This window comes from Gobius niger, assembly GCF_951799975.1.
Source record: "Gobius niger genome assembly, chromosome: 21".
Lineage (NCBI taxonomy): Eukaryota > Metazoa > Chordata > Actinopteri > Gobiiformes > Gobiidae > Gobius > Gobius niger.
In genome coordinates this window covers 22,230,392-22,245,157 of record NC_136872.1, presented here as the reverse complement: position 1 = coordinate 22,245,157, position 14,766 = coordinate 22,230,392, and the positions used below count along the sequence as shown (strand labels likewise).

Here is a 14,766-nt window from a genome sequence, read left to right as displayed (position 1 = left end):
GCCAAGAACATCGTGGCCAAGCGCAAGAGCTCATCGTCATCGTCTACGGATTTCCCATCAACCAGTGCTCCTCCTGTGACCAAAACAGTGAAGATGGCGGCCGCGACACAACGATCTTTCACCAAAGAAAAAAAAAAAAAGAATGGAAAAAGAGTGGTGCGCACTGAATGGGTGCTGCTGCCGGATGCTCTCTCATCGAATGCAATTTCTCCATATGTGAGATCAATAAAGTACCATCTTATCTTATCTTATCTTATTACTAAAATAGTTTTTGAATAATTAGAGAAAGTTTAGATTTTTCTCCAAATTGTTTTCCCCCATAACTGTTTTCAAACATGACCATATATGGGCGATTCCAGAGCTGCCGTCTGTATCTATAGGCCCTCTGTTTGGGCACAATCACAGTGTAGGCCCTTGATGCTTGGAAACCAGGTAAGATATGGCACAGATTAGGTTCATAAATTAGACATTACTTGTACCTGGTCCTGGTCCGGTTCAGTCTGCGTGTTGGGGCTGGACTCAGGTGGGACAGTCTGCAGTCCGTTGGTTTGTGGCTCGTCATTCTCAGCTGAAAGCAGAGAAATGTTTGTTTTTGACAGAACAATGAGCACACGAGACTCCTGCAACATTGGTCTAACTTCCACCCGCGCTCACAGACACTCTCTCCTTCATCCTGGGCTGTTGTACATGTTTTTAGTGCAGGGGAAACCAAAGCTACGCCTCAGACCTTCTCCTCCACTGGGCTCCTCCTTGTCCTCGTGCGACAAAACGGTGCCGTTTGCTTCATCGACAGAAGATGCGTTTCCGACAGAGTGGATCTGATAATCTGGAAAAAACACATGTATTTATTTATTGTTTTAATTTCACATCACAAAAGGAAACGTGCTTTGGGTTTTCAAACATTTTCACCAACAAAATTCCCTAAAGAAATAAATAATGCTTGTATTTTCTCTTCTTATTGTGTTAATACAGCACATACAGTATGGCATTAAGTGAGAGGGAATGGGAGTGACATCATGAATTTTGGAAAGAAATCTCCGAACAGAAAATGTTCAAACGTTTCCCCTGATCATTATTTGGAAGTGACTGGATTCACAAACCTGCTGCATTTGTCTGACCAACATCAGCCACATCATTTTGAACATTGGCTCCACTTTAGGACATCTTTACGAGACTGTCATGTGACCTCAGTTCATGAGTAAATAAGAGAGAAGACGTCCAACTATGTGACAGTTTTTGTTTCATGTGGATATGTCCAGCCATTACTGAGATATAAACCATAAACCAAATCCAAAGTTGTGACGTCATATTTCCCTCACCCAGGTCGTCCAGATAAACGGGTTCGAAGGTTCCGATTGGCTCGTTCGTGCGCACGTGGGCGGGACGCTGGAGGTCGAAGGAGTACGTCTGCACAAAATCAATACACATAAATAAATATGTGCATAAACAATGATACATTTGGACACTTTTTAAAGGTCTCTGACCCGGGTGACTCTCCTCATGTAGAACAGGATGATGCACAGAGCGAGGATCAACAACAGAATCAGGATCAGGATCACATAACCTGCAACGGAGAGAAAACACATGTTTAAAACAAGGCCTCATTAGTAATGTTTTTACTTCAGTCTTACCCCATGATTTGCCGGCTTTGGTCTCAGGCTCTAGAAAAATGGGAAAAACAGTTTATTTATTGTGAGAAGGCGCCATCTAGTGGACAACGCATGCAGTGACAATGATGCTTTGCAATAAAACGAATGAATCCATTGTCTTTTACCAAAAATCTGAGCTTTAGTTGATATTTTTCTAAATAATCAAATGAAGTCTCGATGTAAGAGGTGCAAGAAACGTCAAGACAAACTTTTACATGGAATTGTTTCCAGCAGTGACCACATGTGCCATATTTCACAGTCTAGGTCAGGGGGGCCCACACATTTTGTCTCCGAGATTCAAAATGAAAAGTGGCAGTGGGTCACAGGCCAAACACGGCGATGTCAAGCGTGAAACACATAGAACTGCAAATAATAAAAGTTACTTTTATTATTTCGGTAGCCTAAACATTTGCATTTGATTCTATCTAAGAAAATAACACATTAAAACAAATGTTAACTATAGCAGAACCTTAGTTTTAATAGAACAAAATGAACAATTGCAGCAATATAGTGCAAAATGTAACAACAACACATCTCCAGCACCTACAGTGACTTTACCACATTTATTTGTTCACTCAAAGAAAATGCCACATTAGATCATTTTGAAAGTGTCAGTTCAGCATCAATTCTTTGATAAGTCCATTTTTAACACATGCCTTTGTTGATGTCAACGACCTTTGCAATAAAAGCTGGAAAACTGGGAAAGTTGATGCTACAACGCTCTGTGATTGATAAACAGTGTTTCCTGTTGAAAGGAGTGAAACAGCGCCCCCAATTTGACTCCGGTGGCCAAACACTGTACTGCATCCATATTTACTATTGAGAATGAATGGGAGAGAGTTAGTATTGACCACACTTGGCGCAAAAGGTCACTCTCTGGCGGGCCAATGGGCCAAATTTGACAATGTTGGTCACGTGATACTCATAGTTTTAAATAATCATCATGCACCTGTGTGGATATATCGATCCTCTCTTTTACTCATATACATTCTGGCACCTGTTTCTCCTACAGTGTGTTCTATATAGTGCAATTTATTCCTTTGATTTTCTGAAAGTAACTATAAAGTTTAGTGTTCTCTTGTTTCTGTATCCCCCTGATTGAGAGAAAATACCTTTATGCTTTTAATATCCCTCATGTTCTTTTACTACATTTAGTACAAACTCGTGTCTTTATGTTTCGCCTGTGGCTGCAGTCGAGGAGAGGACTTACCAACAGGATGTGGTATTTCTGCGACGGTCTCTGTGTTGCCTCTTGTAGTCGTCAAGTTTCCGCCATTTTCCTCCTCGCTCTTCCCCACATCTGTGCCGTTCTGGTTGTTGTCAGAGTCTGTCGATCTGTTTGTTGCTTTTACAAAGGCGTCGTAGTCTGTCGATGCGTTCACTACTTTGCTGTAAACCTGTTACAGTCCAAAACATCACCATTTTTATTTATAAGAGCTACAGGGCGGAGTTTTTTGAAGATCTGCACTTTACTTATTAGTATTTATGTTGCATCACCTTAACTCTGCAACATTTGAAAGATAAACACTTCACCACATTTCTATAAAGGCTTCAAAAGTAAAAAGTACATTTGTCCATGTGTTTTGTTCATTTCAAAACCCTAACACAAGGTTTCCAATGGAGCATGAAAAAGCTTTAAATTTTCATGACATACGGCCTTAAATACATTAAATTGGATTCAAAATGGCATTAAAATGTATAAACCCTGTCAAAATGTACACTCCGGAACAGCAGGTGGCGCTGTGGGGATGTAGCGTCAAATTCCACTGATTTACAATGAAAAAGAAGTTTTGTTCCCTTCATGTTGCCGGACAGGAGGGGGATTCGGGAGCAAGTTTTGTGTTTTAGAAGCAGCACAACACATATTTAAAAGTATTTTCTACAGAAAATACTCATTGAGCACTTTCTGTATGACTCAGCATTCCCATAAACATTTAATTTTACCGTTAAAATAATGATGTGGGGCAGATGATGCACAATGTTGATAGAAAAGCAGTTTTTCCAATTTTCTTTTAAAATATGCAGTACTTGGCACATATCTGATGAAAAAGTACTTTGTTTGAGATATGAATGTGATTTTACTTCCTGGATCTACTAGAACTAGGCTACTGCTAATTATATGTGCATATCCTTTAAGGAAATCCATAAAAATCACCCACCGCTGTTGTTGTTACATTTGTGCCGTTTCCAAATCCTCCATCTTTGTTGATTGGATCCGGAGTGAAGCTTTGTCTCGTCGTAGATTCATAGTCAGTGGTTTTGTCTGAAACAGAAGTGAAGATATTCGGCCCAGTCAGTGTGGCTGATAGACATTCTTTTGTGTAACTCAGCTTTGATATTTCACATATAGTGCAGTATATGGAAAAGAAAGTAAAGAGTGGGAGGCTGAGCTTTCAGTTTAGCTGGGTCAGTTTGGTGTGACCCCATTAGCAACAAAAGCTGCCATTTTATTTTATCGCGGGGGATGGGGGGGTTTGAGCACTTCTTAAACAGCAAACATGTCTAACGGGTGCTGTGTCGCAGTTTGCAGCGTAGAAATGACAGAAATGCCGTTAACTATCTGAGCCTGTTGTAACAAATGAATGGAGAAGCCAGTCCCTCTGTCATATAAGGCTGGGCAATATTGACCACAATGTATGAAGCAGTACTTCAGAAAAAAGGGAGAAAAAAAACATACATTGCTTTGTTGCTCAAAAAAAAGATTGTCCTGAACAAACTATGAACATACAATTTTTTCCCAATTTTCCCAATTTCTTATTAATTTTTCCCCCATTTTGTCCCTTTATTTTTCTCAAAATTCTCTCAATTTTTCCTCAATTTACCCCACTGTCCCCCAATTTCGTTCTTAATTTTCCTCTGCTTTTTCCACACACAAAAAAATCAAATTTTCCCCCTATTTTTCCCAATTTCTTTCTCAATTTTTCTCCTGTTTTCCACGATTTTTTTCAATTTTCTTCATTGTTTAATTTCTTTCTTTCACAATTTCCCCCTAATTTTTTTCTCATTGTCCAGCTTTTTTTTTTTTAAATGTATTCCCAATTTCATTCTTTATTTTCCACTACTTTTCTGCTATTTTTTTCCTCAATTTTCCCCCTATATTTTCCCAATTTCTTTCTCAATTGTTTTCCTCGATTTTTTTTTTTCCAATTTTCCTCCAAATTTTCTAGATTTTTTTCCCTTATTTCTTTCACAATTTCCCCCTAATTTTTCCTGGATTTTCCCCTATTGTCCCCATTTTCATTTAAATTTTACTCCCAATCTCTTTCTTAATTTTCTACTTTTTCCCAAAACATTTTTTTTTTTCAATTTCCCACAAATTTCTCCTCAATTTTCCCCCTATTTTTTTTTTTCATTCCCCATTTCTTTCTCAATTTTCTCCTTTGTTTTCCTTGATTTTTTCCAATTTTTTCCCAATTTTCCTAATTTTATTCCTTATTTCTTTCACGATTTCCCCCTATTTTTTCCTTGATTTTTTCCCCACCATTTTCCCCTATTTTTTCCTCAATTTCCCCCTATTTATTCCACTTTTTTCCCACTAAATGCAGGTCTGTGCTACTTTTACCTTGCCTCATGTGGCGCCGTCTGTTGCCATGACATCACACAGTCATGACATCACACAGTCATGACATCACACTGTCCAGCTCAATGTTAACAAATCAATATCAACACTTTGCAGAACTGTTCAGATAAAGGTCGGGTGATGGATTTTTAAATGCAGAGGAATCTGTGAGCTCTTTAGAAAGTGAAACCTACTGTGTCTCCCTTAAACGTTACAATAATGAGGAAGAATGTCCGTGTTATTGTAAATGATTCCCATGCATTTGTAAAGCTTAGTCTTTACCTTGAGGTTCAGTTTTCTTCTCTCCGTAGTCGGTGCTATTGTCTTGGGCGTTTGTCGCAGAGAAAAGTGCGACGAGAGCTGCAAAACCACAGGAAAGAAACATCACAATGAGGTTCTGATTAAGTCCTGGTTTAGTCCACAATATGAAAACATAAAACATAATGTAAATAAGAATTATGTAGTATTTCAGCTTCTTCTTATCTTCTGTTGAGCTACTTTTCCTTTTCAGATTATCACAAATATCTCACTCACCGTAAACACAAATGCAGCAGAGTAGCTTCATCCTGACGTCTGTGCTCGCCATGAATAAACCTTTTTACGGATTTTCTTAAAAAGTCTCTTCCTCGTTTGAAGACGCTCATTCGATTTTCACTTCTGCTGCGTCAAATTCAAACGTTCCTCTAGCACGAAACGCCCTGAACTTCCTGCTCGCATCAGTCGGTGCAGCTCCTGTGTGGTTTTTGCTCTTACACGTGAAACCTGCTCTTACTGAGGCCATTGTGTTTCCGTCTGTTGCCTTTAGTAAAGCAAGAAATTCAAAATTCAAAATCTATTCAAATGAGTCAGAAACGCCTCAGGACCAGTGGAATAATCCTCAACTAGTCAAAACAACTCACATTTAAACGTTTCTTTTTTTTGCTAGACTACACAAAAAATCCAATGATCCAGTGTCGCTTTCATTTTTCACAAGATCTTGTACTGATGATGGGAGAGTGTGATCACTGTGCAAAGCCTTGTCCAGCACATCCCAAAGATTCTCAATGGGGTCAAGATCTGGACTCTGGACTCCCTATCCACATGTGAAAATGAAGTCTCATGCTTTACTATAGAACTGTCACGATAATCACGATATATATTAATTTATTTTTTATGTATTGGTTTATTTGGTTGGGGCAGTGCATGTTAATGAACATACATGGGTCTCATGCATGTAAACAAGCCACACCGGATTGGACTTGGGCTAATTTCTATCCGTCGTCTCCCATGTGCACTCTCAAACACACTCACATTCATCCTGGCCTATTGTACATGTTTTTAGCTGTACTACCTCACCATTGACTTATCGTGGAATAAATAGCAGAGAAACAATACACTAACTCAGTAACACTTTATATTTACAGGGTTTATACAGGAAACAAGCACGGCCGTGGGAACCCAGGGTGCTGAGGGTGACCAAAGCGATGAATGTCCTGTGGACTGAAATGTGGATATCAACCCAAGAACAAATGCAAAAGACCTGGTGAAGATGCTGAACCTGGTAAGAGTTTGTCATTATCCAAAGTGAAACAAGTCCTGGGCTGAGAGGGAACTCTGCCAGGAAGAAGCTCTGACTCAAAAAGAAACATCAAAAAGACAGACTGGAGATTGCAAATAAAAAAAGGATAAAGACTTTCATTTTTGGAGACAAAAATATAGATATTTTTGGCCATAATGACCATCGCCATGTTTGGAGAAAAAGCCTGAGAACACCATCCCAACTGTGAAATACGGAGGGGCAGCATCATGCTGTGGGGCTGTTTTGCTGTGGGAGGGGCTGGTGCACTTCACTAAATAGACGACATCATGAAGAAAGAACACTATGTGGAAATATTGGAGCAACATCTCAAGAGCAGGAAGTTAAAGCTTGGGCACAGATGGGTCTTCTGAATGGGCAATGACATGGGCAGAGCTGAAAAGGCATAGGCACACAAGGTGGCCAACAAATGTGTCTCAGTTACACCACTTCTTTCCTCCCAACTATTGTGAGAAACTTGTGGAAGGAAATCCTAAACGTTTGACCCAAAATATAGAGTTAAAGGCAACGTTACCAAATATTAATGAAATATATGAAAACTTCTGGTTTTGTAAAAACTCATAGAAAATAGAAAATTCTATCTCTCATTCTTCTGGCATTTAGCAAATACACATTTCTTTTTAAAATTCTAATTGACCTAAAAAGGTAAAAGTTAATTCTGGTTTCATGTCAGACAGTGATAAAAAAAAAAGAAGCGACTGTGTCTTTGTATAAAGTTTATCTAAACATCTGGTTCCCAGTGTCAGTCTGTAACCCGCTACATCTCGAGTGAACTTTCAGACGACTTCCTGTTCCAGCCCTCGCAGTCTCCGCCAGGAAGTCACTTTAAACCACAAGAGCGCTGAACCTCACTGCACAACATCAGACTCGCCTCAACTTATACAGTATTTTCTCCCCTTAAGGTTCTCAATTTTTATTTTTAGCACTGAGGGTCTGGATGATTGATCTCTATGACTTGACAACATAAAACCTATAAGTGTGGCTTTCATTTTCCCTATTTTTTTCCCTCTTTTTATTCCTATTTTAGCAATTTTACCCCCATTTTTTTCTCAATTTTCCCTATTTTTTTCCTATTTCTTTCTCCATTTTTTTTTTTTTTTAATTCCCCAGTATTTCTTTTTTTTTTCTAATTGTTTTGCTATTGCTGAGGCTGAAAAAGAAGGTTTTCAAATCTATTATTTAGCCCCATAAAGTCCACGTATTTTTTATTGTATTTTTTGGTGGGAGACCCAAATAATAAATAATTATAAAAAAAAGATGAAAGATCAAATAATAATAAAACTTTGATTGTGCTGTTGCGATTTCAAATTATTCATTCAGAAGCCAAAGTTAGGTTTAGGTTTCTCGTTTTATTTTAGCCGTAGTGAAAGCAACATGATTGGTACATAAAAATAAAAATAAATCATAGTATTTCAAACGTTTCGGCAGGAATAACATCACTGGATGAGAATTAAATCAGAGTTAAAAAAGCGTGAGGTGCATGAGCGTGACGACCCCCGAGAGTCCGGCGTACACTGGAACACGCGAGTTGTAGTTTCCGGTGGTCAAAGACAGAAACGAGGCGCCACTTTTGGGACCGACAGAATCTGTGAAAAAGAAGAAACAAAAACGAATAAATGTCAGGCAAGAACGTTAGTGACTTTATTGTACTCTTTACTGAAACAGCTGCGCAGCAAAGGGGAGCAGGAGGAGAGGGCAGCAGGGGCTTAGAGTGAGAACACTTGGACAAACAGGAACTATAGATATTTGTTTCAGCTGTTTTCGATCAATATTGCATTTTCTAACCCCAAAAGTGTGAGATAGTGATAAAAATGTGTTGTTTTGTTTTGTTTACTTGAGTCCTGAGCACCGTCTCCACTGTATGTTGCAATTTCTTCATCTTCTTCTTCTTCTTCATCTTCATCAGTGATCCGATGTTCACTTGTCACTGATAAAACTCCCCAGGCCGCTGTCAAATGATGAGAGAGAGAAACAACCACAACACATTATATACTTGTGTTAGAAAAGCTTCTCCAAATAATCAAAGCACTTTCCACTATTCCATATGCCCAGGACCTGCCCAGGCAAATTGTCCAAGTCCCTGCCAGCAACACAAACATTTTTTTGTAAAGTGACAGAGACTACATGAATTCTCCATGTCATTATTGCACATGTTCCGATTAAAAATATGTACATACGGTAAAGCAATAAAGCTACACATTTCCAACTCAAGGCTTTGTCCAGGAAGAAAAGCAAAACAAAAAAGAAATATTGCTGCCATTGCTTCTAGATCATTGATCAGAAATAGATTATTTAGGAGGCCACTAATTCATTGTATTGACTTTAAATTATTCTTAAATTCATTCTATAGCTTATTTTATTTTATATTTTTTATTTCCTAAAGTCCAATCGTGCCCAAGGCACCAAGTTGTATTTATTGCTACGTCTGCCCTGGGGACCCAGACCTACATGTTCAACCTTAAAGGAACAGGCCACCGTTTTTACATACTGAAATATGTTCTTACCTGAGCTTAGACGAGTTGATTACGTACCTGTCTGGTCTCTGTGCGTGCGCTCAGTCACGCAAAATGACCAATGATGTTGTTAGCATTTGGCCTCTCCCAATGTATTCCTATAGCTCCAAACGGGGGTGAAGTTAGAAGTGACCACGCTCTTCCACGGGCACAAAGACCAGACAGATACAGTGGGGGAAAAAAAGTATTTGGCCAAAATCCAATACAATGTCTATGTGAAACTGACCAAATACTTTTTTTCCCCACTGCACGTATCAACTCGTCTAAACTCAGGTAAGAGCATGAACATATCTCAGTATGGAAAAAACGTGGCCTGTTCCTTTAAGACCGGCTCTGGTCAATGTGGCGCCCGAAGGCAAGTTTTGGCCAAAGAAGTGTATTTTGGAGCCGCCTCTGGCCACCAGGGGGCGGTATTGTGGGAATGTCAGCTCCCCGCCATGAGGACCATGAGAAGCACGTGCCTCACCCACTGGTTTGGGCTTTGCACAAAATAAACAAAAACACAGTGACCTTAAATATGGGCCGAAATTCAGTTATACAAGTTTATACAACGAGAAGTGAGTCAAATTCAATATGTGTTAATGTCATTTTAAAACACACACAAACTATATTTTTACGATTAGTAAAGGCATTATACTTGATTTTTTTTTCTGTTGATGAAACAAAATTAGTTTTCTCTGCCAAGTGTAAGGAGGAAAATGATAAACTCGTTTGTGGAAAACACTTACCATCTAATTATAAAGCATTTCATGAACTTTTCAAGCCTTTCTGTGAAAATGACCCCAAAAAATGACCCTGCAAGTTGTGAAATGTGTCTTTAAACTGGCTCCTGTGCAGTTATGTTAGAAAAGTTAGAAATGAGTTTGGACACAACTAACATTGTAATAATTTAGTAACTTCCTCTTTCATGGCTTATAATGAAAGTAGATCGGGTACAGGGCCTTTAAGGTGTCATAGCAACAGAGGAAATGGGGGAAGTTATGATCAAAGACAAATATGTTTTAGCAATTTCACCCAAAACTGCAGCTGAATGCGTTTAGAACATTATTTTTTTGTATTTCTGATAAGCTTAGGCAGTAAAAAACAGTTAAACAATGTTAAGTAAAAAGTGACTTACCGACGACACACATCACGACAAACAGCCTCATCCTCAGTCGTCTTCGTTCACATTAAAATCCCATTTCCTGAGTAAACTTTCATACATTTCTCACTTCACGTCCTGAAGAGAGAGAAATGTAAACGCGTGTGTGGCGAAGTCAGCTGAGAGCATCGACTGTTCACTTCCTCCAAAAGCCCGGTCTCATCTGAGAACCGAGAGTTTGCGTGGCCGGGGGGAAAGTTTATCGCTCTACAGAGTCACGTTTTGAAGCCAGTGAGGCCGAACCCGGACGCACTCGCACTTTCCACACCAACAGATGAGGTTAAAGAAGCTTCATTTGAGTCACTTTAACTGATCAAGATCCAGTTTGAATACTCTGTGCAACAAGACTCGGTTCCCTTAACCTCTTAACTCCCGCCTGAACCGAGAGGATGGGTGTTCAACTCATTTTTGTAACTTTTTTGTCATTTTTTAGCCATTTTTTAGTCATTTTTGTCCAATTTTATTTATTTTTTTGTCAATTTTTGTCACATTTTAGTAATTTTTTAGTAATTTTTAATACATTTTTGTCATTTTTTGGGTAAATTTTTGATCACACTTTTGTCATTTTTTGTCACATTTTTTTAATTTTTGTCACATTTTTTGTCATTTTTTGTCACATTTTTTGTCATTTTTTCATAAATTTTTTGTCAATTTCTTGTGACATTTTTGCCACTTTTTCATCCATTTTTCATCACTTTTTTGTCACATTTCCATCATTATTTTCGTCTCAGTTTTGTTGCTATTTTCACAGCTTTTTTCCAGAAGCTTTTGGACTGGGGTAAAGCCAAACTGGAGAAAATGTGCTCGGTTCAGGTGGGAGTTAAGGGGTTAACTTGGTTTACATCTCACTTGCCTGATAGACGTGAGTGTGGGTGGGTGGCATCATCATTTCTAGAATGCTCTGCGGGGGTTCCACAAGGTTCTGTATTAGGGCCTTTACTTTTTTCCGTGTACGTCAATGACCTGCTAAATCGGGGTGGGGAATTAATTTTCGCAAGGGGCCACATAAGACGCCTGAATTGAGTCGGAGCCGCACCAACAATAACTCAAACTTATTCTGCAAGTTTATCCTATTGTGTATTACACTAAATTGTGTATTTTGAATATATGAAACTGGTATTTAGTAGGACTATTATTTTCTGAAAATATTTAGCCATATCAAGCCAAGGACATGTGTGTGCATCGTTATTTAGCTTATTCAAATTATATATACTTATACTCGTTAACATCTACCATCGCACTGAAGGGATAGGGGGGGGGGGGGGGGCGGGGGGGTCTCCAAGTAAATTTCCCTGGGAGCCAAAACATACATGGGGAGTGTATTGCAGGGGTCCATTAACAAAAGGTCCTAAATAAAAATGTTTTGATTGGGAAAACACTATAGAGGAAACTTTTTTCAATAAATGAATAATAATGACCCTGACAGGACTGTAGCCAATGTGTTGTGTGTTGTTTATATACTGATCTCTCATTATGTCAGCGCCCTCTGCTGGACAAGTGTGGAATTCTTTCCTTTTATTTTTATTTAAGCAGCCCCCTAGTGGCTGGAGTGAGCATTTTGGCCATTTCTTTAAAAAATCATAACTCTGCAAAGGAATGGGCTAGAGACTTTTACATACTCAGGAATTTACAAGTCGTGGTCCGGATTGAATCATCTCACGGACCAACGTGATCAACAGTAAAGGCACCATAATAACCGCTCCTACAGCTGCTGGATCTACAAGGTCAAATACACACAAATATCAACTTTATTTTTCAAATGAAAAGTTGCACCTGCGACGGTGGCACAAACGGTCGAGCAGGTCGTCTCATGATCGGAAGGTCGGGGGTTTGAATCCCGGCTCCTGCAGGTGCAGACTGTCGTTGTGTCCTTGGGCAAGACACTTCACCCAATGCCTATGTGTGAGTGGTTGGTGGTGGTCAGAGGGACCGTTGGCGCAGATGTGAGCAGCCTTGCTTCTGTCAATCTGCCCCAGGGGAAACTGTGGCTACAAATATAGCTTACCACCATCAGCATGGAGTGAATGAGCCCCCTCTCTTGGGTGTGACTTGTGTCATATGAAAAGCACTACACTACAAAAAGTAAATATCAAGCATTGGCTTAAATGACTTACATTGAGGAAATGCATCTTGTTTTTGAGGGGTTTTCACTCATTGGGTCCTTTTTCCTGATCTGACCAAGATTATTTTGCTAGGTTGATGACATTTCAGACTGGTTCTATGGTAGATATCACTTGAAATAAGAAAGTAAAACTGCCAATGGGACAAGACCATTTTTCTTACCCCATTGGCAGAGAAACTTACTTGAAATAACAGCGAAATGTATTGAAACGAGTCAGAAACATCCCAGAGCAAGTGAAATAATCTAGGTCAAATGCCAAACTAAATCTTAACTAGTCAAAATAACAAAAACTAGGATTATTATGCTCAAATTGAGACTTTTAAACTAATCTAGTAAATTACTTTTTGCAGTTTATACAAATAAGATCCCCTTCCCCCTTTAAAGTGAATCAGTCTTGCGCTCATTTTAAGTTAAATGTAAGTTGTATAGTTTTTATTTTGTGTTTTGTATTCATACATTGTTTTACTTGTATGACCGTTGTCCCGATCAAATAAATAAATAACTACTACTTGTTAAGTGCGTCGATGGCTGTGGGGATTTTCAAAGCGTGCTCTGGTGTATCTGAGTGACCTGTATCTCCGACTGGGGGGTAATAGAGTGAAACAGTGGTGCAGTGGATGGGCGTTGTCCTGTGTTATGTTATGGCCTTAGTGGTTAACTGTGTGAGGTTGGGGGTGGGTAGGCCGATGATTTTGGTGAACATGTTCTGAGCATGGTCATGAAACAACACGATGATGCTTTGGTATCACATTAACAGATGTGGTGAGAAAAAACGAAAGAAAAGGAGGATAAAGAGGAAGACAGCAGCAAGCGTAAAAAACTACTGTAGTTGTATGTCTCTGAGGAACAAACTTACTATCTCTTATGGTTCTGGTGGTGTTGCCTGAGCTGTGGGGGTCCCCGGCTAGTCCTGTGGAACTGATGTATGACGGAATGTATAAAGTGGAAAAGTTAAGGTATTCATAGTCTTCATAGTTGTATTCATAATCGTCTTCAAAGTCTTCAGTGTGTTGCCGTCGAACCCGAGCTCCTCTGGACGACACGGCCACAGCAGCTGCAAGAAAAAGAAAATCTAAAAGCTTCTTACAGCCTACAGGCCAGTGCCTCATTTTGAAAGACCCGGAAAACTGATCTAAACTGACCTTTTCCCTCACGTTGCTGCCACATTATTTTTACTTTTTGTAGCTTTTTTGTAGCTTTACCGTCAAATTTTTGCCATTTTTTTTGGACATGTTTTTGTGGCATTGAAATGTTCTTCTGCTGATGTTACTGCTCTTATTGTGTGCGAGCTTTCTAAATGTGCCGTGTTTAAATCTCGTTCCTCTTTTTATGGAAAATGTCTGAACAAATCGAATGTGAATCTACAGGTGCAGAGCAGGTGCCAATACAGCATTACGTGGAAGCCATTTAATTCACAAATCATTTTTATGGCTGAAAGTTCTTTCTACTGGCCAAAATCACACATATGTTTATGAATATTGTCACCAGTTAGAGGAGCTATACCTGCAGGTTCTAAATTAGGTATGGTAACTTTAAAGCAGTACAAAGTAACTCGTGCCCCTAGAGGCCATTAGCGCCACTGTAGGTGTCGTAGCATGTTGCGTTTTTTACTCATGAATTGTCCGTGAGAGTAAATACTACACTGACAGAAAAGACAAAGGGACAGAGGGATATTGTTCATCCAATTACACAATGGAGATCATTTTTTTCACTCAAACTTGGCTGTAAATACTGCTTAAGTGGTGCTAGCCCAAAGTTAGCTTAGCCCGTTAGCTTCTTCTTCGTGATTTCATTAGTGTGTATTGGGGCCTCCAACCTGGAGGCAGGAAAGTTGCAAAGGTGGTTTTCTGGCCAGAGACACCAGGGGGAGATGAAAGACCCTCCAATCATCCCATTAACACTTGTATTACCCCCACAGGGACTACGGAAAGGGTTTATTAAGGTAAACAAGTTACTTAGTTCTGCTTTAAGGACGCCTTTCAGAGAAAATATTCCAACCTTTGTTTATACATAGAAGGACATAAATTTGCAGTTGGACACTGGTGTAAGATCTGCAGTGTGTAGTTAATGTCGTCAAAACAAAACACGAGAGAATGGGGGAAAATTAAGAAAAGGAAATCTCTGACTGCACTTTTGCTCAGTGGCATTACTATTTTTAGTTTATATTTTGCCAATAATAGTGTAACTCTGCCACATTTTTGAAACA

At 39.2% G+C, this 14,766-nt stretch overlaps 1 protein-coding gene and 1 long non-coding RNA gene across 2 annotated transcripts; both read right to left on the bottom strand.

The window, feature by feature from the left end:
* Window positions 1-455: 455 nt before the first annotated feature.
* Window positions 456-3,452, bottom strand: LOC306980642 (uncharacterized protein; the record flags this gene model as incomplete). The annotated part of the gene is made up of 6 exons (XM_079580070.1): window positions 456-568; window positions 728-826; window positions 1,320-1,407; window positions 1,485-1,564; window positions 2,860-3,046; window positions 3,369-3,452. The coding sequence occupies 6 exons, from the start codon at window positions 3,450-3,452 to the stop codon at window positions 456-458; spliced, it is 651 nt and encodes a 216-aa protein (XP_079436196.1).
* Window positions 3,453-8,239: 4,787 nt separating this feature from the next.
* On the bottom strand, window positions 8,240-10,547 carry LOC306980568. The gene is made up of 3 exons (XR_013794029.1): window positions 10,415-10,547; window positions 8,619-8,732; window positions 8,240-8,370 (listed from the first exon to the last, which is right to left on the bottom strand). It is a non-coding gene; the product is annotated as an uncharacterized lncRNA (long non-coding RNA).
* Window positions 10,548-14,766: the final 4,219 nt, after the last annotated feature.